Genomic DNA, 26,955 nt, shown 5'->3' with positions numbered 1-26,955 from the left:
TCAGAAGACTTGAATGCTCTCACTTCCTTTTCATTCTATTCTCCATCATGAAAAACTGCAGCACAGGAGAAGTGATACGAAACTACTGCAGAGCCAAAGATATGATGTGTCTCATCAGCGTCTGGGGCGCTCAACTGGAGTCTCAGCAGTTTCACATCACCTCACGGCTATTGCTGGTTTGGTGCTTATTTAGGAAATACACAGCACACCTCGGGGGGGGAAAAACAACAACAGCAAAACACAGTGATTTTCTGCACATTATCTGCAGACAGTGCACTGCAATCCATGTGCATGGATATGCATGCACATAACTGTTTATATTCAATAATATTGTTGCCCGCACCGTTCTACCTAGCAATCAAACGAATTAGCTGGTGTCTCGGGCTCCTTGCACCGCTTTAAAAACTACTCTCGGCCCTGGAAAACAACTTTTTGCAGCGAGGACGAAACACGCCCATGGCTGTGTTGACAGTAGCTGCTTCTAATTCCTGCCGCACGGGGGCGCTGTTAGGCCGGCAGCCCCGGCTCTCTCCCCGACACTGGGTTCAACACATCAACGTACCCAGTGTGGATGTTTGCGGGTGGCTTTCCAGTGAAGATCACGCAGAGGCGAGTCGAGGCAGCTTTCCTGACCGTCCCAATGTGTGTAGGCTGTGAAGATCTCCCTTTGACCCCGGCGGACTCATCTCACGGACACCACTGTGTATCGAAAATGAGGGAATAATCGCGCAGGGGACGCACGGCGAGGCTCGTCTGTGGCTTACGTTTGTTGAGTGGGATCGCACTCGCAGCTGCTGGCTACGAAAATGTCGGGGAAAATAGAGAGCAAGCAAGGTAAGTCCAGCCCGGCTAGGTTCGACTACACCGCTCCTCCTCGGGGTACTGCATAACGGTATTCCGTACGAGAGGCAGAGATGGGTCAAATGTGGGTTCTGTACACCAGCGTGTGTGAGAAATGTGGCTTTAAAGGACTCTGAACCGAAACAGCCTGTAAATTCTGATTTAATTGGGGCCTTATGGGGTGTTTTTCCACGGTTTTCCAGTTTAAATCCAAGCGTCACTATCGGCTAGCTGCATGTAGCTTTACTGGCGTAAATGGCTTTCTGTGGCGTTTCGGCTTCATTGCTGACCGGAGGTGGCTGGTTAACTGACCAGTAAATGATTAACGGTCCTCTCCCAGCACTTTAGCTAGATCTGTGTCGCCGTGTGTTCCTGGGATCATTTTATAGCCCAACGCTACGCGGTACTCCACCGGCTCTTCACCGTTCGCTCCCAGCTGAACCCTCGTAAATACACCATGAACTGATTGTCTGAAAGCATCGCTGGCATTCGAGAACAAACGTCGGTCATTTGCCCCGGACGGAACGGGGAGAAACCTTTTAAATAAACCAGCTCGTTTAATCCGAGGTCCCCGTTTCACCACAGTTGGTATTCAGCCGATATTTACGATGTTTGTTACGAGGGCTAGCATTCGGCTAGCACCCAGGGAGCTAGCGCTAGCAGCCCTCTTATTCACCACGGTGGTTTGGTGATGCGTTCACGCCCAAGCCTGTGCTGTGTTTTTATGTTGATTTTCAGAACCGTGCACGTGGCATCGTTCGTTGTTGTGCTTTGCAGTCCTTTTACTGTGTGTGCAGATGTGAGCGTGAATAAAACACAGCAGCGTGAGGGGGCGGCAGGGTGGTCTCGGGTATGCCTTCGGAGGAGAAACTTTACACCCGCCAGCTAGACTCGTAGCCCGCCACCAGCTGTCTCTCCGCTTCGCTCCACATGCAGCCCTGCCCGGTGATGCTTGCAGTAAATGGACTCACACACACGCACGCACTCTCATTCACACGCACGGACGCACGCACGCACCCCCTCACTAAGGGAGTGCCATCCACTACTACCCCAGATAATCTCCATAGGCGTAAAAGTTTCCAATTCCTTCCGTGGGTTGTAGACAGATGACTCCAAGGTTGCAGCCAAATAGAAAACTCGGAAGCAAATCATTTATCTTCTTCTTTAATGAGAGCTTCTTGGCAACTACAGGTTGAATTGCACGTGAGTCACTCAGAACTACCGCCTGTCGCCTCTCTGGTGCAAACTATGTGTCATCTGGACTGTCTGCACCCACAGGGCGGCCACGCCATTCATTCACCTTGTGAGTGGTTGAGAACTGACATGCATTTCAAATCTGAGATGCGGACGAACTTCACTGGACCTCTGTCCCCCAGAACCACGTCGTCGTGAGTGGCTCCCGCGTCTTGTTCAGCGCGGAACCCCCGTTATTTGCACGTGAAGCCCCATTATTTGCACGTGAAGCCCCGTTATTTGCACGTGCAGCTTGTCGTCCTTTAACCCAACCGGTGTCTGTGGTGGCTGCGGCTGCAAATCAGGTCGGAGAGAATGAACTGTATTTAGACAATTATATGTACCAGTCTGACCTTACCTGTAAACAAAATGATTGTTGTTATGATTGTTTCCTGATATGTAAGCCTGGAAGAGCGGACTCTGGCTCATCTTGAGTTATTTTAGGGAGGAGCGCTCGGCCTCCTTGACAGCTGAGGAAGCCATCGCATGTTTCTTGTCAGTGTTACTCCTGGTGAAAACTTCTGGGTGTAGCAGCGTTGTATAATTAGCCTGTAGCTCTTCTCTCACTGGACAGTCGGCGTTGGTCGCCACCCAAAATGATCCTCCACTTTCTTATTTTAGGCTCCCTGCCCCCGCGCGCAGCATACGGCTGCATCTGTGTATTTACCTTTGACAGACTTGAGCTATAATGCCAGGAGTTGATTCTCAGGCATTCCTGGTGTTTAACACTCAAGCGTGAGTCTTTTTAATGGCTGCATGTTTGTTAAGTGGTCACTGCATCACTTCGGCCTGAAATATCTCCTTGTCTGGTGCACAGAAATAGCCAAGTCCACATGCCCCGATCACCACAACGCTGAGCTCCGGCTAAAGAAGTAATTATCACGAGAGTTTCCCAGACCAGCAGCTTTACACATGTCGCCCATTACTTACGCAATTCTGAGGGCAGACGACGTTTCGCAGTCCCTCAGACATAATGGCGGGCTCGCCGTCCCCGTGTCGGATCTGATGTGTTGTAAATATGTTTTGGTGTGCGAGTAGGAAGGGGGGGGGGGGATGGAGTTAAGGGAAGGAAAAGAAAGAGGGTGGAGATCAACGGTAGAACGTGATGGAAGTCGAGGCTGTACGCGTTAAGGAGATCGAGGAGAGATGATGGAACAGGGCTGTTGGATCATTCCGTAATCAACATCTTTTGAGGAGCTGGTGCTGGGATTTTTCTCTCTTGATCTACAGGTCAACGTCCACATGCATGTGAAGTTGCTCCTGCTAATGGTTTTCCAAAGGTGCCTGTTTTAGAGGGTGTTGCCTCCGCTGCTGCGTTTTGGCCTCCCAAAGACTGGCACGTTCATCCCAGGACCCTCTTCAGGAGCCAGGAATGCAGACAACACGTTAATTCACAGGATGACATGATGCCGGCCATCCAAAAATAAACAATGAACTCAGCACAAGCACGGCATGTTTCGATTCCACCCGCCTCTTCTCGGGCGCCGCGCGTAGATCCCCTGCGCTGCTTCGAAGCGCTGACTCAAGAGAGACCGATCATGTGGACGCGTTAGTTCGTGACTCATTCTCAGCTGTGCGAATGAATGATGGCTGCAGAAACGCTGTCCCGACCGACAAGTCGTCCGTCCGGACGCCGAGCGTAACTCTCACCGTCAGAATCGCGCCAGCTGCTGCGCGAAGCCTCTGATGGGTAATATAAGCTGGAGGAGCCAGGGCTCCTCAGGGGACGCAGACTCTTTACAGGGGGACCTAGATGAGGACACAGGTACAAACTGCTGTTGTCGTGACGGGAGAAGACAAAATGGCTGTTGTGTGATGTTGCTTCGGACCATTAAAAGGTTCTTTTGGAGTTTACAGTCAAACAAAAGCGCACTTTGCTTTTATTAAGCCTTTTTTTTTAAATGATCAGTCTAGTCTAAGCCCACTGTCACCAGTTTTAGTCCTTTTTAATGTAAAGCTGAGCCGCTGGCTGAGCCGAACGCAGGGGACATTCCTCTCTGTGCTTTTTGTGTCGTGTGGCTTTATTGAAGGTGCTCATTTGCTCCGCTGCAGTTTTGGGCGGACCCGGTCCGAGGAGACGGCTCTGCGGAGCCGCATCTTTCCATTGCAGGCTCCTCTCTGTCTTATCACCCTCACACTGTGTAGACAGGAGCCATAGCTCCGCTAATCTGGGCTCATCAGGTGAGGATTTGTCAACATGCCTGGTCTCAATCCACTTACACAACACCAGGAATCTGGTATTGGTTTTTTATTTGCACAATCTTGGTGTTTTTCCTTCAGTCTTTCCACCTTTGCAGTTCAGGCTGTTTGTTGACACTAATGTGTCTCCGATTTGTCATTCACCATGATCTTGTGCTTTTCCCATTAAGATGTGTGTGCGGCTCTTCCCAGTAGGACACAGAGGCTCCATAATTAAGGAAGCTGAATCCCAGTCGTGCAATTACACAATGTGCCTTAATAACTTGTTTTGGAGACAGGCAATCTGTGGCATAGTCACCTTAATATATCTGTTTGTTTCATCCCAGCAAGATGTGTTTGTGTGTGTGTTTGTGTGTGTATGTGTGTGTGGGGGGGGGGAAGGGGGGGGGGGGGGGGGTTAGAGGTAAAGCAAGCAGAACTGAGAGCCCTGACTGAAACTTGACATTTTTCAGTTCTTTTTCTGCAGCAGGAGCTCAGTCGCGTTCACCCTTCTGCACACTTTTAAACTTGTTGCCACACGTGTGACATGGAGGGAACAAAGCCGACACATTTCAGGCATCTCCACTGTGGATAACGGCGAGGAAACAGAAGCAAGTTGTCTCTATTCAAGGCAGCCAAAGCGAAGCGAGCAGCAGCGTGCGTGGGGAGTAGCTTGTGGCCTCGGGGCACATGAACACCCTGGAAAGTGAGTTTTATCAAGTCCTACGTGTTTGTATTGAGTGTGTCAAATCAGTCAGACTCCGGGGTGGCATGGCTGGGTCAGCGCGCTGGCACACAATGAAGGGGATGTCCCGCAGTTGCTGCCAGTTTCTGCTGCCAGTCTAAATCAGGAATGGAGAAAAGTTGGCGTCGCTCGTTAATAAAAACCCAGAGATGTTTTCAGGGAAGAATATTTGTTTTGTCTGGACACATTTATCATACTCATTATCATATTTTTTCTATCAGACTAAAACACTACACAGCATGTGGTGTTTATTGTTTGCCTTCAATGACCCACTTTCTCTTCGATGTTCCTTCTATGTTCCAACCTAAATGAGAGGATATGTTTTTATAAAGGCAGTAAAGCACACTGGTGTATTAATGGGGAAAGAAGTTTCTGGCCCACACCTTATGCAGATGACCCTTATTATCTATTATTATACAATCAAAGACACTCATTATTGTGATGATGTGCTTGAAAATCAACACGGAATCAGCTGGTTTAGTGCATGGTTTGTTATTCTTCTTTGGCAAAGTTTGTTCATCAATTACCTGCTTATTCATGCGGTTGTTTTGTTGCTAATCAGCTTAGCATGCGCGGCTGTGACAGATGACTAGAGAGTGGAGTGGAATCGTGTAGGTATTGTTATATCCTGGATTTCTGCAGCAGTGTCAAGAGTGATGAGCAGCCCGCGATACAGACGAGATCGGCTTTGTGCATCTGTCGGATGCAGGGCGGCAGCACCGCCCCTCGTCGCTGGAGGCCATTTACTCAGAGAAAGCCGCTGCTTATGCTTCTCCATCTCTCTGCAGCGTCTCTGTCATGTAGTTAGACGGCGAAGCGATTGGCTGTCTGGCGGGTGTTTGTTTCTGCGTGGGATCAGTCTCCTGTCTGAAGTTTTGTAGCGTCTGTCGGGCTCTCAACGTGCAGCTGCTGTTCACTCAGAACCCGCTGGTTGGAGATCAGTGTTTTGGAGCTGTCGCGTTGTCTCTGTTCTGGTACCCCTTGATGTTACAGATACTGACAAGCTGGGTATTTATAGTACTTTGCGGTTCTTTGGTCTCTTCCTTTCACCCAAGGTGAACCAGGGTGCCTGCCAGGCGCCCCGCTCAAAGGCCTTTAGTAGAATGCTAGTAAATGTGGCCTAACCAGAAGGTCACCTGAATGAGCGTCATGCCTGTCAGCTGCTGGTGTATCATACTGAGCTGCTTTGTGTGGCTGTGCGTGGAAGCTGCTGTTAAGTGTCGCCTGTTTAGGTGAGGTAATTGGTTACACAGAGGAGGCTTTCGGGCGGCTCCAGACTGCAAAACGTGTCCAGAAAAGAGGGAGCGGTTCTCAGCGAGGGAGACAAGGGACAGGAAATGGTGCCAATGGCCTCGGCGTCAGGGGGAAGGAACGGGAGGGGTACCCAGGACGATGTGTACGTCTGTGTGTGTGTGTGTGTGTGTGCATGTGTTTGCCTGCCCTGCGATTTCCCGCTCGACCTCACATGGGCTCTCACTGCCCTCCTATAAAACATTGCGACCGTGTGTGTCACAGTCTGTTTCCTCACCCATCGCTCATGTCATATCAGTGGAACTGGGAGCTGTCGCCGCAGCTTCTGTATCACAACAGGAGCTTTAATCAATAACAGAACTTGGACACCAGCTAATTAAAACCTACGGTATAGATTATGGAGCATTGATCAATGATCCTCTTTTTTTCTTCCCCGTAATTGGAGCGTCAACGTCTGCTGATGTGTTTTCCACCACTGTTGCTGATGCTGTCGAAAACAAGCCTCTGCAGCCTTTTGCTTGCTGTTGAATAGTTTTGAGGGGCTCTTTGTGCGCTCATTTTTGTCTGTGTCGGTGGATATGTGTTTGCATTGTTTGCACACATGCGCGCACATGCGCCTGTCTGACAGGGGACAATCGAGTGACCCAGGCCTGAGGGCTCTCTCCACAGCTTTCATTATAACCCCGCTGACCTGCTGTGCCAACTGCTCCCATTTACTGTTCCATTAACACGTCCATTGCCCCATATGAGCCTGCAGCTTATATTGGAAACCTTACAAAAAAACAAATCCACCATGAATGCAAAAGCCGCCTCGTGCAAATAAATTGCTGCTGCGTTCATTTAGTGAGAATCAAGGAGATGATAAAGGGTGAATAGGGTGACAAATGGCTGCAGAGTACAGAGTAATAAACGTTGAAAGTCTCTGGGTGTTTGTTCACTATTCTCGGAAATCCTCGCCACTGTGCGTGTCGCGGCCTTCTGCAAAATAGTTTGATTTTGTCAGTTACTTTTTTAGAACCACACAAAAAAAAAACAACCCTCATTAGTGGACTAAACCTGAAACAAAAGTACTAAATAATTGGGACACAGCTAAATGGTCAAATCTGATGATAGATGATATAAAATAAAAGTCTTTGACCTTCAATTTAAATGTGAACAAATGCACAGTTTGTTTAATTTAGGAATATCGTCCCTCTTTGTTTTGGCAGTAACAGCCATGTGAGGAGCCAAAAGATGCAGAAAACCATTTGTAATGAAGTGCAATTTCATTTGAAGGCACCAACGAAAGCTTGAGACTAAACTAAAATGCAGTAGCAAACTAAAAAGTCCATCAGACGTGCATTTATGGAGACGTATATGGGCTGAGGTAGGCAGTAGGCACACTTTAACAAAAAGCCCTGTTATCATAATGCCACACGTATGGCAGCAGACCAGTTGTTGGGGATCCTGACATTGTGAAACTGTCAGAGTCAGCAGGATGTAAAACTGATACTGAGCCAATACCCCCCAGTATAGCTCAGCATCCACCACATTTCACCCTAAAGCTGTGCAATTATAGAACTGGGAATAGTCTCTTCAGACCTCAGGAGTCATGGGTGCATAATGTTGTTAGATTAGTCTGACTTGTGTTATGACTGTACAACCTGATATTTAATCCTCGCGGCGGTTTCCAGACATTCTTCTCTCTCAATCTTTGTTTTTTCTGTCAAGTTGCTGCCACAATGTCAATGTTTCACTGTCCTTTTGTGAACTAGCTTGGCAAACAAAGCATTACAGTCAGGGCCTGGGTCAGGTTTGCACCAGTGGTTATATGTGGCAAATTGGAACCTCCTATGCATGATAGGAGGCTGGTGTCCAGTTTTTGCAATGTTCCATTTGAATCTACAAGCTTCAGTAAAAAGACTTTTCACTGGCAGTTTTTCTTATAGTTCAGAGCCTCTGCTGAAACAGTCCTCTCCAAATGGCCCTTTTCCAACTACAAATATTCCGGCTTTCTGCAGTGTGAACACATCAAGGATGGGGAACTTCCGGGAAATGATACTGGGACCTGTGGCGTAGTTGTTTAAGTCAGGGTTAATCGGGCTTCATGTGACGTTACCTCCCAAATATGGTAGCAAGTTATATTGAAACAGTGTTGACATCTGTGGAGCAATTGGCAGAAAGCAGCTACTTGGCTAACGTCAGTGATGTGTTCAAGGTTGGCTCAATAACCCAACTGTTACGCAAGGGTAAATTGAGTGTCCCGATGGTGCGTTCAAACGCGGCTGAATATATAAAATTACTTTTTGAAATCAGAAACCGGCTTCTTCCTTAGTAATCAGGTTATTGACTGGGCACGAAAACAGCCACAAACAAAAGTAGATTGCGAACAAAATGGCGCAAACCGTGAACAGTGCAGCAGAATTTTAATGAGTTATGGATTTCTCCCAACTCCAGCCTGACTTTGAGGGAAAAACAAACAAACATGAAACCGTACATATGAAATATAGATCAAGGAACGAAAGCTGTGCCTCTTACGGGAAGATGTTGTTCTTCTTTCCATGATGCGTGTTTCAGTTTTCCTCTCTGGAGGTTGGAGTAGGTTGTAGTGAAGGCATCACAGGCTGTGGTGTGAGAAGGGACATTTTTGTCCCAGCCCGCATTTGCATGTCGAAGGTTGTTGTTTCCTGTTTTCCAGCTAATACAGCTCAAGAAATAAAACCACTCTGTGGGTTTAAAGGTTTCCTTCTGATCATGTTTCTCAGAATGCAATGATTTGACTCATAGCGGGTTAATGACGCCTCGTTGATGCATCGTCTGTCACCAGCCGGTGTCACGTTTGACACAAGCAGTGACACAAACGCTGCATTTTCTTTATTTTCTTTGTTGTTTAGGTCTGTTTACTGTCGCAGAACTCAACGAAACAGGCTGCTCTGAAGCGGATATGGTTGAGTCTTTCGCAATATGGATCTACATTATAGATCCACGTTGTGTTGCATGGACTCACACTTAACCACAGTCGCCTGAGCCGTCTGTTCCCATGCAACCATTATGCAGAACTCTTCCATCACCACATTGATATTTGCTTCTGGCCATTGACCCATGGATGGTGGAGCTCTGCTTTTCTAGTCACTGACATTAGGAGGGACATGGTTGTGTAAGCTTTTAAAAGCTTGTGGCTGAGGTCGATTTTTGTTGGGGTTTTTTTTTTTTTTTTTTTTAACAATACTCTTTCCGCTGGTTACTGTAATTCATCAGCGTCTGGTATTTGAATCAACAATAAAACTGTTTATTTTAAGATGCTACGTGAGTTAGCTTTGCAGACTATTGTTTTCTTATGTGTCATTATGCACTGACCAAAAAAAACCCAATGTATGCATCTCATGGGCTAAAAAAAGGAAAACCCAAACACTCGCTGGTGTTCGCTGAATCTCGTTTACTTTCTCACGATGGTTTCGGGCTTCTCACAGCTCAGCATTGAGCAGCACAACCTGTTAAAACCACCAGCTCCCCTCTTCCTCCTCGAATCAGCTATGAATAAACGCTTCTTCATTTTTCTTCCTGTCCTGGCATGAGTAAACAGCTTAGCTCGCATTCTTTCTCGTGCACCCATGCATATAGCGCCTGTGATGCTGCTTGCTGAGAACTGTGGGCATCTAGGGGATTCGTATTCAACTTTAAATACCACCAACAGGAAGTTACCCGCTACAGCGAAGAGGATAGATAATTATTGAAGGCCTTAATTATTTCCTGTTGAATGTCCTGGCTTTCCTCTCAGTTTTGGTTCCTGCTGATAATCACATTTGCCTTGGGCTTGCATTCTTTACACTTATTTTACACCAAGTTTACTGTAGACGTGTGATTCTTTGTTGGTTTTTTTTTGAGGGACAAACTTGCAGGACTCCCATTTCCGTTGTAATTATTTGAGTTACTTGGTTACTTAGTAAAATATCAGCTTGATGTATTCTATTTTTTAGACATAAACTGAAAACCTTAATTTTTTAAATATTTTCTCCTCTTCAGTCGCTTGCAGGATGATTATTTTACTCATTATTTCATTCCTTTATGAAGTTTTAAGATTAGGCCTGCGCGCTTTCATTGCGTCGCTGACATTGACGGGAGTCCAGCAGACGGTGACAGCTGGGTGTAACCTTAAGCTCAGCATCTATCTGTCCACCCGGTTTTCACCCTATTTCTAGAGCGCTGGCAACAGGGTGGGGGGGTGGGGGGGGCAGGTTCCAGCTGTACTGTAGATCACACCTATTTTAAACACACATCGCACATCGATCAGTCAGTTCTCCGCTGATCTGCAGCAGCCTTTTTAAAATGAACCAAACGTTTCCTCAGCACATTGTTGCACAAGGTTTGAGACCCAATGGAATGAGACAGTTGGAACCCATACAGTTCATGATAGCGGGACTGGAAACATTTCAAATTCCTGAATGGGCCTTATATATAATTCAGCAACAGAAATAACCAGGTCATGCCTCGCCTCTTGTTTTATGAGGTAAATATGTGAGCTCAGGGAAATATAACCATGGTGAGGTGTATTGCATACATTCAACAGTATATTATTATTGCTAAACACCCTTAAATTTACTCTGTTTGCATGCGTGTGTGTGTTTATTTGTTGCGTAATTAAGCTGCAGGAGAAACTTGTAGACCCTCAGGGTTTTTATTTTTTAAACGGTTACATTTAAATGCACAGTTTCAATCATTTTGTACGTTTCGCGGCAATCTGTTCAACAAGAAAGCAATAATACTGATTCAAAATTGCACGGTTTAGCGTGCCAAATGTTACGCGCCTGTGCGATTTCCACTGTGCAAATTTCAACCAAGTGTGAGTTGCTGAGGCCTGGCTCAGCAGAGTCTGCGTGCAGACCTCGGTGGGACAGCAGTTTACAACAGCAGATACAGACTTCACCCTTTATGGAGTTGTAACCTCACTTTACTGTTTATCAGGCCACCTCTGCTGCTCTGTTTCAATGTATTTTAAGCGATGTAGAAATCTGGGGGCCTCAGGCGAAAGATTCTACAAAGTGTTCATTGTTCGGCGGCAGTTCCTTAAATGCGGACAGTAAAAGTCCGCATTTCACGGACAGAGTTCAGCATAAATGGTGGGATGTGGACATTTAAGGTGCACTGAGGCACCGACCTCTGCACAAACAACAGGGTCTAAGAATGTTTTCACTGTGGTGTTTCTGTCAGTGTTTTACTGAGTCAGATTAAGTGAAAGAGACGTTACAGCCAATGACATCACCATCTCATAACTCTAAACAGCAGCAGGCAGGCAGCTGGGGAGAGAGGGTGGGATGGCTCGCCGCCTCGTCTCCGAAGGGTGGAGGGGCGGAGGGTGGATGCTGTGTAACACCACTGTGTTCTTCTTCTCTCTCGCAGACTTTCTCTCTTAACACTTCATTTCTTTCTCTCGATGACATCATTTCCATGCCGAGGCAGACTTCCAGTGTCCTCTAGAGGAAAGGGGGTGGGGGCGGCTTTCGCTTTGCAGAGCTGAAGAGTACGGCGGGGAGGCTGTAGCGAACGCAATAAGTAACAGAGAAGATGGAGAGGCAGCCACGTCTGCATGATAAACATTTGAGCCGTGGGGCTGCAGCCGTGTCTGAGGGACCAGCTGTATCTCACAGCCTGTGAGTCACTGTCACCGCTTCTCCATTCTGGGCCCTCTATAAACTCACACATATTTCCTCTGAGCCGGTTCAAAATTAGATAGAACATCCAGCATATGTGACGTGAGACACAGTCGCTGTACTCAGGCCAGGAATACAGAGGAAAATAGGTCAAACATAGGATTACGGGAGTCATATGTAGTCTGCTGCGGTATGAAAATCATATGCTGTACTTGACACTTTAAATGAAGCCATGCCAGGAGAGCAGAGCTGACTAAAAGTTGAAGTACAGGCTGGGAGTATGAAAATCTTCTGACACTGTCTATTCAGGCTGCTGAGGTGCACCAGAGCACCCTACAATCCCATGTGCTTCAACACATTGTTCATCCACAAAGCTGCTTGTTGCAGGGTCTTTACTCTTGCTGTCAATCCCCATCTTTTTTCTTACGTTGCAGGAGAACGCGCACGTGGTGTTTTTTACACCTTAGTGACTTAAAAGAGACGTACAAATAAACTATTGTACACTTCTCTTTGCCATGACATTGAATTGTTAAAGAAGTATTCCAGCAATGTTGATCTTATTTAGGAAGATAAATTTGCTCATTACAGATGTGAATAATGACCTGTTTGGATATGAGGAACTGGGTCAAATGCAGATTAAATGTGACTAAACTGCCTTGAGATTCATTTCCAGTTGCTGACATTATTGAGTCATGCCACGTACTGTTAGTAATTTGCAGACTATGAAGCTGTTGTATTTTTAGTAGTGCTCAAGATAGCATTAAAAGGATAGCATGGCATAAAAATAGCTTAATGAATCAGGACTGACTTGTTGAAAGTGTTCGTCTACATTTTAACAAGACACGTAACTGTCCTTGACTGTCTCTGCAAAATGTGTCTCCTTGCTGAGATATGTGCAATGAGGATTACGGGTGAGGAAGGACAGTAGGCTGGATGTTTCTGTGATGAGTAGATCGATGGCGCACTTGAAAGCAGCACGCAGCTCGCTGTCTTCTTTTTGACATGTTCTGCCAGTAATTGCATTTTTCTTCTTGAAAACCAGATATAAAGATGTTGTATGTCCACAGAGGGAAAGAAACTCATCACTTATCTGTTACAATGTGTATAGAATCATATCTACCGGTACACAAACATAAAGGGGGGAAAAACTGTTTCCAGTTTGCCACATGTTCTGATGTGGAAATCGCAACTCGGTGTTGAGGTTGGGGTTGTCCCGTCAGAGAAACCAAATAGATTATTCTAAATATGTGGCTTCTTCTGTTTGAAACTGCTTTTATCTTGCTGCTATAGTACTACTAACCACACTCATCTGCGCGCTCTCTCATTTCTGTGTACAGACGTTTGCATTCACACACCAGTGCAGCCATGGCTGTGCCTCTCATTAACAGTCACATCTAGGTGTAATAATCAGCGGAAACAATGCAATTATTTGATTCTTTTTTGGATTCTACTACTTTTAGATTCACAACGGTCCCATCTGTCCTCCTTCACAATGAAGCTAAAGGACAAGTTTCACTCCCCCAAAATCAAGAGGACTCCATCCAAGAAGTCCAAGCAGCTTCAGCCCGAGCCAACAGCCAAGAGTACTGAGAAACCTGCTAACAAGGTGTGTGTTTCTGCATGTGTGTGTGTACCAGAACATATTTGTGTGTGTTGTGGGAAGTACACCGTTTTTTCCTACATGATTCTGCGCCTTTGACTGGGAGATGATTGTTTTCCTGTTTCATGTGCTGTGTTCTCTGTACTCCATTGTGTCTGTGTGTACACGGGTTTCTCTGCTGGTTCCCACAGCCTACCCGTACTTCAGCTGGCTTTGCTACAGCAGGTGTCTAAACCTATATAGACATGAATTGAGCTGCTTCCTGAATGACTTCCACCACGCCCTCTTAAGGATTTTAGTGTAATGAATATATTCCCTAGGAATTGAAAGACCCACTTGCTGTTGCACCAAGATGGCAGCAAGCCACATAACTTAATAGCTGGTGCTGGAAATGATGAGAGCCATTATAAATTTAGTGCGATTGTTTATGTTGAGCTTGCAAGAAGGTGTTTTGTTTTTCCGATTTAAGGCACTCTTTTGTTTTATTGTCTTTCCAGAAGGTTAGCCGACTGGAGGAGCAGGAGAAGGAGGTAGTCAGTGCCCTGCGCTACTTCAAGACGATTGTTGACAAAATGGTTGTGGAGAAGAAGGTGCTAGAGATGCTTCCAGGCTCAGCCAGCAAGGTGCTCGAAGCCATCCTTCCTCTCGTCCAGGGTGACTCCCGAATACAGCACAGGTAAGGGGCACACTTTTCTGAAATGCTAGCCATCTGTAGCACATAAAAACCTACTGATGCATATTCTGTAATAAGGCCACAAAGTCTTTTGCTTAAAATGGATATCAGCCTGTGCTCTCTGGTTGCTGGGGATGACGTGTCTTTTCCCTCCAGATGTAAGGGCAGGGCATGTTGGAACTAGCATCACTGAGCAGATTGTAGAGATTGGAGTGTTGTCAGAGGCCCTCCCCTCAAGGGCTCTAGTGTGTGATGCCTGAAGACAAAAATGCTTTTCTTCTTTTCTTTTTTTTTAACTTATGTGCGATGTTGTTCATTGTTGTGTCGTTTACTTCAGGCAAACAAGAGTAAATTTTACTCATCCTGCATATTAACTTGCTTTTAGCCTCTGGTAAAACAGACAAAATAGCCCGTGCTTAGCTAACGTTGCGTGTGGCCTGTGTTTTTTTGTTTTGTTTTCCCAGTCACTTTGTACGAAGCCATAGAGGTCAGAGGTGAAGCAGTATTTTTGCTTTGCTGCTCTGTTTTAAAGCAGTTGATGGATTACTGCTGCAGCATGGAGGAGCAGCCATTTCTCTTTGTGGATCTGACTTCAGTCTAATGGATTCCAAGCTAAACAGAACCTGTTCATTGTTTTTTTTGTCTGTTACATGCTCAGAGTACTACAATGTTGTCTGTATTAAACGAAAGGTATATTTTTCTAATTAAGTTTAATTTCAACACAAACTAAAGCTTGTCTATAGCCTTTCTTAGTCACAAATATGATCCCCTCTATTTCAGTTCTGATACCATGCCTCAAATCCCTTCGCTCGCCTCTCCAGGGCCTTTCATTTGCCTAATGCCACCACAGTGCTGAGCTGTGCTCATACACTAGATGGATATTCCAACACTGTGAATTATCTACAGCATGTTGGTGCAGGCCCTTTCCACACCCTATTTATTGGTCTCATTGTGCATTCACTACAGGCCGAAACAACACTTCCCTCTCCAAGTGTGGTTACACCTTCTTTAGTTTGATTATTTTTACTTTGAAGTTTGAAGTTGGCTTATTCTCTGCATAAGAACCCCTATATATGTAATTTAAATAAACAAGGAGATTTGCTGAGGGGTAATACCTAACCTCCTGTTTTCCCCACCCGTATGCGTCTCCCATTCAACAGTTCGGCGCTGTCTTCCTGCCATAACCGAGTTTATCAAAGTCTGGCTAACCTTATCCGATGGGCGGACCAGGTGATGCTGGATGGCATTGACTTGGAGGACAAGGAAAATGTGGCGTCCGTCACCAGCGTCATCAAAGCAGTCCTGGATGGAGTCAAGGTAGGCCATAGTAAAAGTGTTAGCGGTGTTTTTTTAATGCTTTTCCACGGTTCTGAAGCGATCCATGTTGTTCTGTTCAAACAGGAACTGGTTAAGTTAACCATTGAGAAGCAAGAGCAGCCATCGCCCACCACGCCTAACAAACCAGCCCCACCTGTTTCGGCCCCAGCAGAGGGGTGAGTGTAGCATCTAAACACGCTCCCCAAAACACGAGTAGTTCATTTATTCATTCACATTATCTGCGTAGCGACCTGCCAGTGGAGATGCCTTCGATAGATCGGGAGCAGGAGGTCTCAAAGAAGAGCAGCACCCCTGCTGAGACTGCCTCTGAAACACCTGATGAAGATGTAGCCCCTCCAAAGCCTCCACTTCCGGAAGCCAAAATGGCCGAGCTCAGGTACAGATGGTTGTTCAGTGCAGCTACAGATTTCTGCTTCTGTTGCAGCGTCGCTATAAAAATATTGGTTGAATTAAAGTGAATCCTGAAGGAAGTGGAATAAGCTTATAATGAAGGAACAGACCATTTCTGCGTTAACCGTCTTGTTAAGTCCTGATTGTTTGCACCTGAAACAAGTGAAAATGAAATCGCCGTAGTGGCCACAGAAAACGAAGCGTTAGCAGAAACAGGAAATTAACAGTTTACATTTTAAAGTGAAATTTGCAGATCCTCAGGTGCTCCCTGCTCTGTGGGATTACTGCCCTGTGTTTAGTCACATAACACATGTTTTTGCTTGGAATACTGGCCTGGTTTTAATCTATTTGTGAGGACTTGCTGATGTGTTGCCCTTACTTCCTGTTTACTGTTATTGTCTGGGGGCTGCACACTCTGCTTACATGAAACCATCCTTTACACAGAAGTACAGACTGATGATAACAAATGACAAGCAGCACTTCTATGAATAAACACACAATCACGTCCAATCAACCATTAAAGTTGAGTGACAAAAGTTTATTGCAGTTAAGATTTTGGTATATTGTATTTTCGTTGTGCAACTGAGCTGCAAATGCTCAAAAACTCCAACTTCCTCACAGTTTTTCATCTCTCACTTAAATCACGGAGTCCTTTGGTTTGTTTGCTGCGCCGTTTCCCGTCTTGCCTCACTTTTTCTGCTGTCTCTCTCATTGTTTTTCCCATTGTGGTTTTCTTTTGGATACTGGGTCCAGAGCACAATTGAGTGCTGATGCTGGCCAAAGGAGACCCTCTCAGAAGGAGAAGTATGTTAGACCATCGGACCACCCGTCTCCATTTGTCACATCCCACCCTAAACCTCATAATGCCTGGGATTGGATGAAAGTTTGACCTGCATGGTTGCGTTGTCCCTGAGTTAATAACCTTCAGGGTATTTCCAGATTTGATCATCCAATCAACAGGCTGTTCAGTGCATGAAAGCGTGTGACTGACTTCAGATGTGCAATGTCTCCTCCTCCATCCCCATTTTGACCTGTAATTAACTCACAAACCTAGGCTAGATAAGCAGGGCAGATCGTTACCATACCTGAGAGTGGCTAATAATAAATACCCTTTATCTTGTTTTCCCGCAGGTGTGAAGATAATATCTGTTCATGTATTCATACATTGGTTTGTGTGTGTATACATGCCTGTGGAAGCCATATTTTGTGTTTTTGCTTCTTTGATCCTGCTAAATTTGTTAACATTGCCACCTCTTTTACTTATTTCATTATTTATATCTATCTACAAACAGCCCACCACCAGCTCTCCCCCCTAAGAAGCGGCAGTCAGCCCCTTCCCCCACAAGGGTTGCAGTGGTCGCACCAATGAGCCGTGGCTCCAGTTTGCCCTGCAGTGTACACAGACAGGTGAGGAACTGGGTGAGATAACAAAGCACTTTCAGATTTAGTTTAGATCATGCCAGCATACAGACCCAAATATTCTTAAAAAAATGCAATCTGTCTCAGCAGCAGGACTACGAGCAGGAGTTCCTGCAGAGACGATTCTCCGGGGGGAGTCAGTCGTACGGGGGCGACTCTCCACGCTTGTCTCCGTGCAGCAGTATGGGGAAACTTAGCAAGTCGGACGAGCAGCTCTCCTCCATAGACCACGACAGCGGTCAGTGTTCGCGAAACACCAGCTGCGAGACTCTCGGTAAGAGTTAACATCGGATCAAATCTGGAATTCTTCAGCATAATCCCATTTGATTTAGATTTGATTATACAATTCTCTCAAACATAAGGGTTAACTGAATACATTTTATTCTTTCCAGGAGAGAAAGTAATAGTGCAGCCTTTATTGGAACCCTGATTAATGATAACTTGCTAATTACATTTGACTTTTCTTAAAATAAGTCCACTGAAATCAAAAATGCAGAATTGATATGTTCCTTAAAGTTGTGAAAGTGACACACACAGATGAGGTGTGTGAGCTGGATGAAGAGATTGCCATCTATAGGCAACTGCAGAGGGGAGAAGTGTGACATCATGAAGAGCTGCTCTCCAGTTGTGTTGTTCCATTACTGATGTTGAACCTTCTCTTCAGCTGTGAAGACATTTTTAAATATGAAATGCTTCTATTTTATTGCCGATGTCACTCAGTTCAATGGACCAAAGCATTTATTTTATGTTGCCAAGAAAAAGAAATCGCCTAGAAAGCACAATATTTCCTTTTTAATGTATAGATTCCTACATTTCATATTCAGTATATTTGTTTTAAAGATTGAATTCACTTAAATGAATTCACAATTTACTTTTTTCACTGTGAGCCAACCAGCATGTTAGCTGGACCTCTGTTAGATAAGGTCATTGACATTGGTTTGATATTTATTATTAATTCCAGTTCACATCCTTTGGTGGTTCTTATTCACTTCATTCATTTGCGTTATGAGTTTCAAAAACGCAAAAAAATATTTCCCTTTTAATCCAGTTTAGGGAAATGAAAGATGTAAACGATTTGGACGTGTTGCTTTGACTTATTAAAATGAGTCTGTTATAACTGTAGCGTATTATTTCCAGCCGTCCACTGTTGTTGGCTGCTATTATTGGCTATTTTTGGTTGTTATCTATAAGTTGATCTGCTCGACTTTTTTCTTTAAGCCAGGGACGAAATATAAGGTTGTTACTCATTTTGGAGTTATTAAATCTGGAGATTATGACAGTGAGTCACTTCTAAAATAAAGCCAAAAATTAAACTTGGCCTGTGATTAACCTTTGCAAATAGCCGCCATTAATATTTCTCCCATCTGTTGGGAAGGTGTTAAAAATAAACGCCATCCTACAGTTAATGTTTCCGTTTTTAACTTCACGATGAGTCACTTTCTTTTTTCCTTCCTTTCAGACAACACAGAGTGTTACGACCCGGATTATGACTTCCTCCACCAGGACCTGTCAGTTGGCGAAAATCTCCCTCCCATACCCGTAGGAGGGTGTCTGAGCCCCTTACCCGAGTCTCACAGCGAGTCGTCCTCCCCGGTCCCCGGACAGCATCCCTCTCACCCTCGCTTCATAGCCCCGCATCAGCAGCCAGAATACTGGACACCGCAGCCCAATCAAACCCATCCTTTCCAGTCAGCACGCATCAGCGCCCCCCCTGCCCTTCCCCAAAAGAAGCGACGCAGCACACAGACGTCACCCTTCCCTGACGCTGGATCCAGAGTGCTGTACGAACGCTATCCCTCCCAGTACGACAACTTGTCAGAAGAAGAGCGACACCCCACCCCACCATTTCCCCTTTTCACACCCATTTCACCCATGCCCCAGACGAATGGGGGGGTGTTTGTTGCCCATTATGGAGCCAGTGAGAGTGCTGATGTACCTTCCAGTCCGCCGCCACTGCCGGAAAAGAAAAGCAAACACAGTAAGTGAGGGGGAAGGAGGAGATTGGGTGGGCTGTCGAAGTGATGAAGCCAAGAAAGAAAAATGATCAAAACAAGTGAGAGCACTGACAAAGATTCTAAAGAAGGGATATTTTAGGAAGCGATTGAGGAAAGGGCAGTGGGCGGGGCGGAGGTTGGAGCAATTTGTCATCACTTCATTGAAAAATTCCTTAAGTCAAGGAAATATTGAGAAGATGCCGGATACGAATACCAAGAAGTGCTACAATGATGCAAACGCGGGGCACAAGGGGCAATATTTGGTCATTTCCTGACCCACAGCTACATCACTTCCTCAGATGCTAGTGTATTATGTCATTCCATACCTTCATTCCGATCTCATTGTTTTCAGATAAACTATATATCATAATCTATGACGACAACACTGCGGTTTTGTAAGAAGGAAATATATGTTATCTTGACAGCCGCACCCGGCTGATCTCTTCCTGGGTTAGTTTTTCATAAAATGTGTGTTCCAGAGAGGCCAAGAAATGAAAAAAAGAACAAAAGAAGTAGGCAGGGGTGTGTTTTCAACTCACATTACAGGAATTGTTGGATCTATTTTTATTTTTAAAGAGAGGGAAAATCAGAATAAATCAGCCTTTGCTGTAAAAATATGACAAGTGATATATGGTCCTTTATAAAAGAAAACCAGACTATCGGATTTAGTTGAACTCACAACAAAAGAAAGACGTATTTCATACGAATGCATTGTTCTTTTTACCTAATCTATCTTCATCTTTCAGTTCTCCAGTACATGCAGTTTATGGAGGACTACTCCGAGCCACAGCCATCAGTGTTCTACCAGATGCCACAAAGCGAGAGCATCTACGAGCAGCGAAACAAGCGCTTTCAGGAGGTCTACGGCTTCAATGACTCTTTCAGCAGCACCGACTCTGTTCACGAGCCTGTGCAGCCTCCAGCGTTGCCCCCGAAACAAAGGCAACTGGTAAGGCCACTGAACTGATGCTACATTCTGCATTAAGAAATGGGCACTTAAAACACGGTATATTTCTCTAAAAATATACATTTTTTAAAAATTCCCGTAAGTCCCCATTCTCTCTAAAACCTTGATAACACGGAGTCTTCTTTGATCGCTCTTTAAATTACTGAGATTGTGCCAAGGATCATATTAAAGTTGTTTCTTTTGATTGTTATTGGCATATCAAAAGAACATTAAAAACCCCTCTGCGGCAGAGGTTTGGAACTCGAACCAATGGCTGGGAAGCCTTCCAGTGCATTCCTGCGGTAATCCTCGTCAAATTTCCCTTTCCTATCTTGTTATCTCTTTCACCTCTTAAATCCCTCCTCCTTACTTCCCACCCGGTCGTTTTCTGGAGCCACAGCGAAAGGTCTGTGCACCGATGGAGTTGTCTGGTTGGTTCGCGAGTGATAAGACCAGCCTTTATCAGCCGCCACATCAGGCCCCGTCCATTTATCCGATTCTGGGTCGATGTTTGGCTTAATTGAGACCACTGTCTCACAGAGGCAGTGGGACGCAGGGAGAGACGGCTCATAGAGCGCTCACACTTCGGTGAAGCGTGTAAGGCACTTACACAGCACTAAAAAATCCTTCCTCTTGTTAGAGTGATGAGGTCCATCTGGAACAAGTTTTTTTCCCCTCCAAATATGTAAGATATTTTCATAGATTTATTGAATTTTTCTCTCGATATGATGTCACTGCTTCTTTGTTCCACTCCCACTGTTTAAATGGTGGTGGTTCAAAAGAAGTATTGAAATGTCAATTATGCCATTTTTATAAGTATTTTCGAAATCTTTGAATAAGCAAAAGTGTAGGGCTATAAAACTAGCATGTTGCTGTGTGTGGGCAAACTATGGTTTAACATGTATAAATGCTGTCAGACGTTCTGCATCCTTAGTAAAAACAGTGCGTGACTATAGCAGCTCTCCGCTCATGCCACCTCAGAGTCTTTCTTCCTTTTCCAGCCCCTTTGTGCAGCCACATACGTGCATCCGGTGCCATCAGTGAAACTGCACTCATCTCTGCTCCTGCTGCAAGGCCTAATCTGGCTTCATGTTTTGGACTTGATGAGCCCGTGGCCCAGTGGAATAAGCCTGTTTGCCTCCTCCATAAGCCCGTGTTCTAGGCTTACATGCTTTGGGGACTTTACACGGCTTTTCAAAAAAAAAAAAGGAGGGGAAAAAAGTAATTTCAGCTGCTGTGTGGATAAGGAAAAGGGCGGCAAAAAGCAGAGTGGATAATACTGACCCGGTTTAGAATGTGTTGTCGTTGGCCTGGTTTCTGTAAGGCTATTAAAGCTCGGAACCTAAAAGGAGTTTATTGGATGCTGTAAATGATAAATGTGCGTAACCTATGTGCTTCTTGTTGAACCTGCCAAAGGGGACTTAACTGTAACTCAAATACAGCCACACTGGGAAGGTCAAACAGTGGTAGTCTGCAAGATGACCTGCTAAAATCATCTTTAGCCTTTCACCACTTTGACTTTTCTACTGCTTAGCTTTGATTAAATCTGCTAATCTCTATTAAATCTAACTCACTCTTTATTTCTATTTATCAACTGTCCCCTTTTCTTTACTCCCTTAACACCCTCTTCTCCTTATTTGCCCTTTCTAAACCCCGATTACTCTCTACTTTCTTCCTTTATCTCCTATCCCCTTTATTCCCATCTCAGGCCTCCCACTCTTCCTCTCCCTCGTCCTCCTCCTCTTCTTCTCTGTCCTGCCACCTCCAGCCGTCTGTGGCGGCCATGGAGGAGGCAGGCTCGGGGTTGGGCCTCAGCATGTCCGTTTCTAACTCCTACCTGATTGGACAAGCGTCCTTGACCACACCCACGGTGAGTTTCCGACACCCCCATCCGTCCACCACCCTTTCTTTAATGTGGGTGCTGTGTGGTCCTGGACTGGCCCAGGGGCTTGACCTGTGTGTGTGCTCCATATGTGATACAGTCTGTTTATCTCCCCCCTGCCCGTCTATGCTTTCACGTGTGGCCGTCCCTCCAGGGTCACTAATGTGGTTGCTGTGTGGCCCAACATTTTATCCATTCACCCATCCATGTGTGCTTTGTGTGTGTTTTTGTTGTGTGTTGTGGTTTGGCCGGCATTAGTTACGCTGTCATCACAGTGCTTTTGAGTGTGTGCAGTTGATGATGTGCTGTGCAGTGTGTGTCGCCGAAATGGTTCTCAACGTGATGGGTCATTATTTGACCTTTTTCCTCTCTGCATTGAATGAGGTGTTTGTGTCTGGAGCAGCACGTCCCAACATCATCAGTACTGCCAAGCCTTTAGCTGTAGGAATATATAACGTTCATTTGGACTGGAACCTTTCGACCACTTTTAATGAATAAAATGCTGTGTTCCTTGGCTACTACAGACTTGGCTGCATGCTAGTGTTTTTGGGAGGGGTTGACCTATGACGACCCTTTGGTGCGGGCACCCTAAAACACAAGGTGTGGATCTCCCTAAGGATATCTCCAGTGGAATGCAGCACCAGATGGACCTGATGGAAAACACATTCCTCCTTTTCCATGTCTTCGCCTCGTCTTTTTTCCATCCTCGAGCACAGAGCTCTTGTTCACACATTTGATGCGGTCCCATCCATTTCTCCTGCCCTCCTCTTCACCCCGCCTTATGCACACACCTCCAAACTTTCCGTTTGTCTGTTTCTGTAGAATGTTGGCATTCCTGAGCTCAATGGGGTAATGTGTTTTGGGGGAGGCATGCTAACAAAGCTGCTTTGCATATGTTGAGTTAAAAGAAGGAAATGCTCAGGCCTAAAATTCTGGGTGATTTTCTTCAATTCCAATTTTTTTTAGAAGAAGCTCCAGCTGATTTTGCATGTCTGTGCATGAAGAAACACAGGCCTTTGTGTGCAATATGTGTCAGTGGTCTGTATATGCCCCACATGCTGGTATGCTGAAACAGAGCTAAAATGTGCAACATGTTCAAACAAGCTCCGATGCCTCCCCTTCAGAGAGGAATTTCTTAAGGTTGACACACAAATCCTCACTCACTTGCACAATAGTGTTGTCAAAGCATCCTTTCCTTGTTAACTATTTCTATTTTGTCATTTGCACTGGAGATGTTTTAGCTGGTGGTGCTGCTGTTGCATTGATGCTGTGTGTGTGTGTGTGTGTGTATGTGTGCGTGCGTGTGTGTGTGTGTGTGTGTTTGCGTGCACATGTGGGTGAAGGCGCGCAGTGTGCTTCATGTTCAGGCAGATCACTCTTGATAATCCAAGCATAACTGAGGTGAATGGAGAATGAAGTGAACACTCCTCCCTTCTCCTTCCTATTATTCAGCTTCCTTCTGTCTGTTCTGGCTTCACCCCTCTGATCCTGCAGTGCTGTCTTTTTTATTTTACTCTTTACTTCTTTTTCGTTTCCTGCTTTCATTCTTTCCACCAATCACAGAGCTTGGACCAGGTTACCTTGACCAATGCCACCATTCTGGATGGCAGTGGGGGCGGGCCCAATGGTTCCCTGGCCGACTCAATGGGTTCCGTGGCTGTCTGTCTTCCTTCTGAGCCTTCGCTCACTGATTCTCTCCACACCTCCGCGGTGAGCTTACCAAGGAACGATGGAAGCATATACAGGAAGCATGTAGCAGTTTTCTGAAACAGATAATAAAACGAGACACTGGGTTTTGGCAGATTGCTGTGCAGGGTAGTTCAGTGTTGCACAGATGATAATGACACTTGGTTGCATCCTGTTGTCAACTTCACCGCCCACTAACTGCCTGCTGTCTGATTACTGGTTTTAAAGAATCTCAGTTCAGTATGATGCTCTGCATGATCTTGTTTTCAGTAAATACTATACCTTTGCAAATGACGCACTCCAGTGCCACCTGGCGGCAGTGGCGAGACTGACCTCCAAAGGTTACTGATCACTGTACCACAGCAAACCTCGACGAGCAACACTCTTCTTCTTAGCTTTACCATCAAGCCAAATGCTCTACCCGAGAGTGCCCCTCTCGGGTACCTTACGCCTGGGTTTGTCCCTCCTCTCTTCCCGTAGAGCGAAAGCGCAAATGACGAGGGCGGGGAGGGAGAGTATGTCAACTTGTACTCATCCAGCCAAGCCAATGGGGAGCTGCCGCTCTCCCTCACAGTAAGTAGCTGACCGCCACGGGTTAAAGGTCAGTTCCATTTACACGACCCATCAGGATATGAATTGATTTGAAATGCAGCGGAGGATTTCCCAGTTTGACTGGCAGATCTCATTCCCTCCACTCAAGCGGTTCTGATCGATTCATCTCTTGAGCTGATGGCGATTAAATGGAATGCAAATTTAGCCAAACTTGACTGAGCATGTCTTCAAGTTTTGCAGTTTGCTTGCAAGGGACTTTGGTGTCGTGGGGAAAGATATCCATGCGTGTTCTAACTTAGGTGACCTTTTTCTGTGGCTGTGCTTCACCTTTAAAAGGTATTTTACCTTTGCTCCAACGTAATGGATATGTAGCTCCTCTTAAAGGGATTCTCAGTGGGTTTCAGTTTTCAAATAACATTTCCCATAACAGCTTTGTACACTGGTTGGGTTGTGGTGTGTGAGTGTGAAAGCAAAAGTGACTTGTGGGTGTTTGATTGAAGTTTGTGGTGTTGGAATCTTTTTGGGTGTCGTGTTGGATTCTATATGTTACTCATCAGCTTCCAGCCTCATCGAAGTGACTCCGGTAGGGTCACGAACCATCTGTCCTCCCATGAAAACCGTACTGCATGCACTGTTCTGGTCCACGCGGTCTGATCTGACTTCATTCATCGTCCTTCACCGACGGTCTGTTGAAGCGAGAGTAAATGACCATTGCTTTTCCTGCAATTGTTAGGAAACGATCACAGCTGATGACCCCACCTCCCAGAAGCCATGCACCAATAGCAAAGAGACTGTGGACAAGGAAAGGTATGGGTGGTAACAGTATTCCTTATCCCATATTACAGGTATATTTGTCACCATACTGTATATACTGAACCATGTACTGCATGTATTTGTTTTAGGAGGCAAAAGTCGACGGAGTCAGCAGGCAGCGACGAAGAAGATGTAGATGAGCTCACTCTCATAGATCACAAGGAGATCATGAGTCGAATAACACTAAAACAAGAGGTAAGCTGAAGCTCTTCCATTTGTTTTGTAAGAATATGCTGTGACAGAGCTATGTATCACCAGTCTGTGTTTTATCCTGTTAGTCCCACACAGACTAAAGTTCAGTGTGACTCAGTCAGATGTCAAATCAGATTGTCAGACTGGCACCTTTAAGATCAGTTGCTGCCCCCTGGAGGCGATTCGGAGGAATTGCAGGGCTGGAATTGAACCGCCCTGCTCTCCTGTGCTGCCTCCTCCCCTCCTCCTCCTCCTTTGTCCTGCATGGTGCAGTATGATAGACAGATGTGTGAAAATGCTGCTCAGCATCCTGCATGGTTGGGGGGCAGTGCAACAGAAATGATTCTTAGAAGGAGAGATCACAGAAGATGGATTGCAGTGCTTTTATCACACACAAGACTTTTTCTTCGTCATCAAAGGAGCGGGACAGGTGGTACAAAAATGGGTTTCAAGCTATTCTGCGTCATGGCACATGAGCCATTTCCACTTTTTAGTCTGACCCATCACCCTGTCTGTCATTCATCTTCTGAATTCTCCTCTTTTTTTTTCTCCAGAACGATGATGGCCCTGACGTCCGTGCTGGATCGGGAGATATTTTATTAGTCCATGCTACAGAAACTGAACGTAAAGGTACCGTGTGACGACACCTACGCTCACTCTGTGTTTTTTTTAACAGGACAGTGTGCTAATGGGCTTTGAGGTCACTGGAACAGTTGTCATACAACAGCAGTATTTCCATATTCCAAAACAGACTTGTCATGTCTAATCAATTTAAAACCTGAACCCTGATATTTATTTTCTTCTGTTTTGGTTTTGCAGATCTTGTTTTGTACTGTGAAGCTTTTCTGACAACATATAGGACTTTTATAACCCCTGAGGACCTCATTAAGAAGCTGCACTACAGATATCCTTTTCTCACTTTATTTGTAAAATTCCCCATTTCCCAATGAAATTCATCTTTATCTTGTTTGATCTTCGGCTTTTTTGTATTACTAGTGTTTATATTCACCACAAAAAATATTTTTAGGATTGTCCCAAATGCTATTGACATAATCCTTTGAGCATAAACAGGAGCACCAGGACAATAATGGCTCATTAATGTGTAAAATCTCTGTTAATGAAATTTTTTTTAGTATAAAGTTTAGTATTGACCTTGACCCCAGTGCACATACACAAGTTTCTGCCACAGCCCAGACACCTTCAAGAAGCGAGTCAGCAAGAACACATTTTTTGTGCTGGTTCGGGTCGTGGATGAGCTGTGGTAAGTGTTTATCCAGAGGTTTGTCTTTTGCGGGTGTTTCACAAGCACGCGAAGAGCTGACTCCTCCTTTTCTCTTCCTCTGTCTTCCAGTTTGGTGGAACTGACAGAGGACATATTGAAACAGCTGATGGACCTGGTGTTCACGCTGGTGTGCAATGGCGAGCTCAGCCTTGCCCGTGTTCTCCGGAAAAACATCCTGGACAAAGTGGAGCAGAAGAAGTTACTGCGCTACACTAACTCTCTTAAGCCACTGGCCGCGCGAGGCGTCTCTGCCAGGTACCACTCACGCGCTGTGATTGCATATATTCAAGCAGTCATTCAGCACTGTATTTGGA

The 26,955-nt window shown here is 45.4% G+C and overlaps 1 protein-coding gene across 7 annotated transcripts in view; it reads left to right on the top strand.

The window, feature by feature from the left end:
- Positions 1–524: 524 nt before the first annotated feature.
- Positions 525–26,955, top strand: part of rapgef1b (Rap guanine nucleotide exchange factor (GEF) 1b) — a 28,833-nt gene continuing 2,402 nt past the window's right edge. Inside the window, exons 1-20 of one of the 7 annotated variants that reach the window (XM_029838045.1) lie at positions 525–834; positions 13,335–13,480; positions 13,972–14,150; positions 15,308–15,464; positions 15,549–15,640; positions 15,712–15,861; positions 16,629–16,679; positions 17,168–17,294; positions 17,382–17,568; positions 18,754–19,272; positions 20,035–20,237; positions 21,943–22,104; positions 23,680–23,826; positions 24,283–24,375; positions 25,088–25,161; positions 25,257–25,362; positions 25,914–25,989; positions 26,179–26,263; positions 26,528–26,620; positions 26,711–26,896. In XM_029838045.1, the coding sequence (XP_029693905.1) occupies positions 807–834; positions 13,335–13,480; positions 13,972–14,150; positions 15,308–15,464; positions 15,549–15,640; positions 15,712–15,861; positions 16,629–16,679; positions 17,168–17,294; positions 17,382–17,568; positions 18,754–19,272; positions 20,035–20,237; positions 21,943–22,104; positions 23,680–23,826; positions 24,283–24,375; positions 25,088–25,161; positions 25,257–25,362; positions 25,914–25,989; positions 26,179–26,263; positions 26,528–26,620; positions 26,711–26,896 (2,861 nt within the window). In that variant the 5' untranslated portion in view covers positions 525–806. Of the gene's footprint in view, positions 835–3,196; positions 3,839–11,581; positions 11,875–13,334; positions 13,481–13,971; positions 14,151–15,307; positions 15,465–15,548; positions 15,641–15,711; positions 15,862–16,628; positions 16,680–17,167; positions 17,295–17,381; positions 17,569–18,753; positions 19,273–20,034; positions 20,238–21,942; positions 22,105–23,679; positions 23,827–24,282; positions 24,376–25,087; positions 25,162–25,256; positions 25,363–25,913; positions 25,990–26,178; positions 26,264–26,527; positions 26,621–26,710; positions 26,897–26,955 lie in introns of those variants that run through there. The other 6 variants (XM_029838043.1, XM_029838044.1, XM_029838048.1 and 3 more) reach the window with 6 other exon arrangements.

This window comes from Takifugu rubripes, chromosome 6, assembly GCF_901000725.2.
Source record: "Takifugu rubripes chromosome 6, fTakRub1.2, whole genome shotgun sequence".
Taxonomy (NCBI): domain Eukaryota; kingdom Metazoa; phylum Chordata; class Actinopteri; order Tetraodontiformes; family Tetraodontidae; genus Takifugu; species Takifugu rubripes.
Note: the sequence above shows the minus strand (reverse complement) of the source record. Positions and strands in the feature narration are given on the sequence as shown.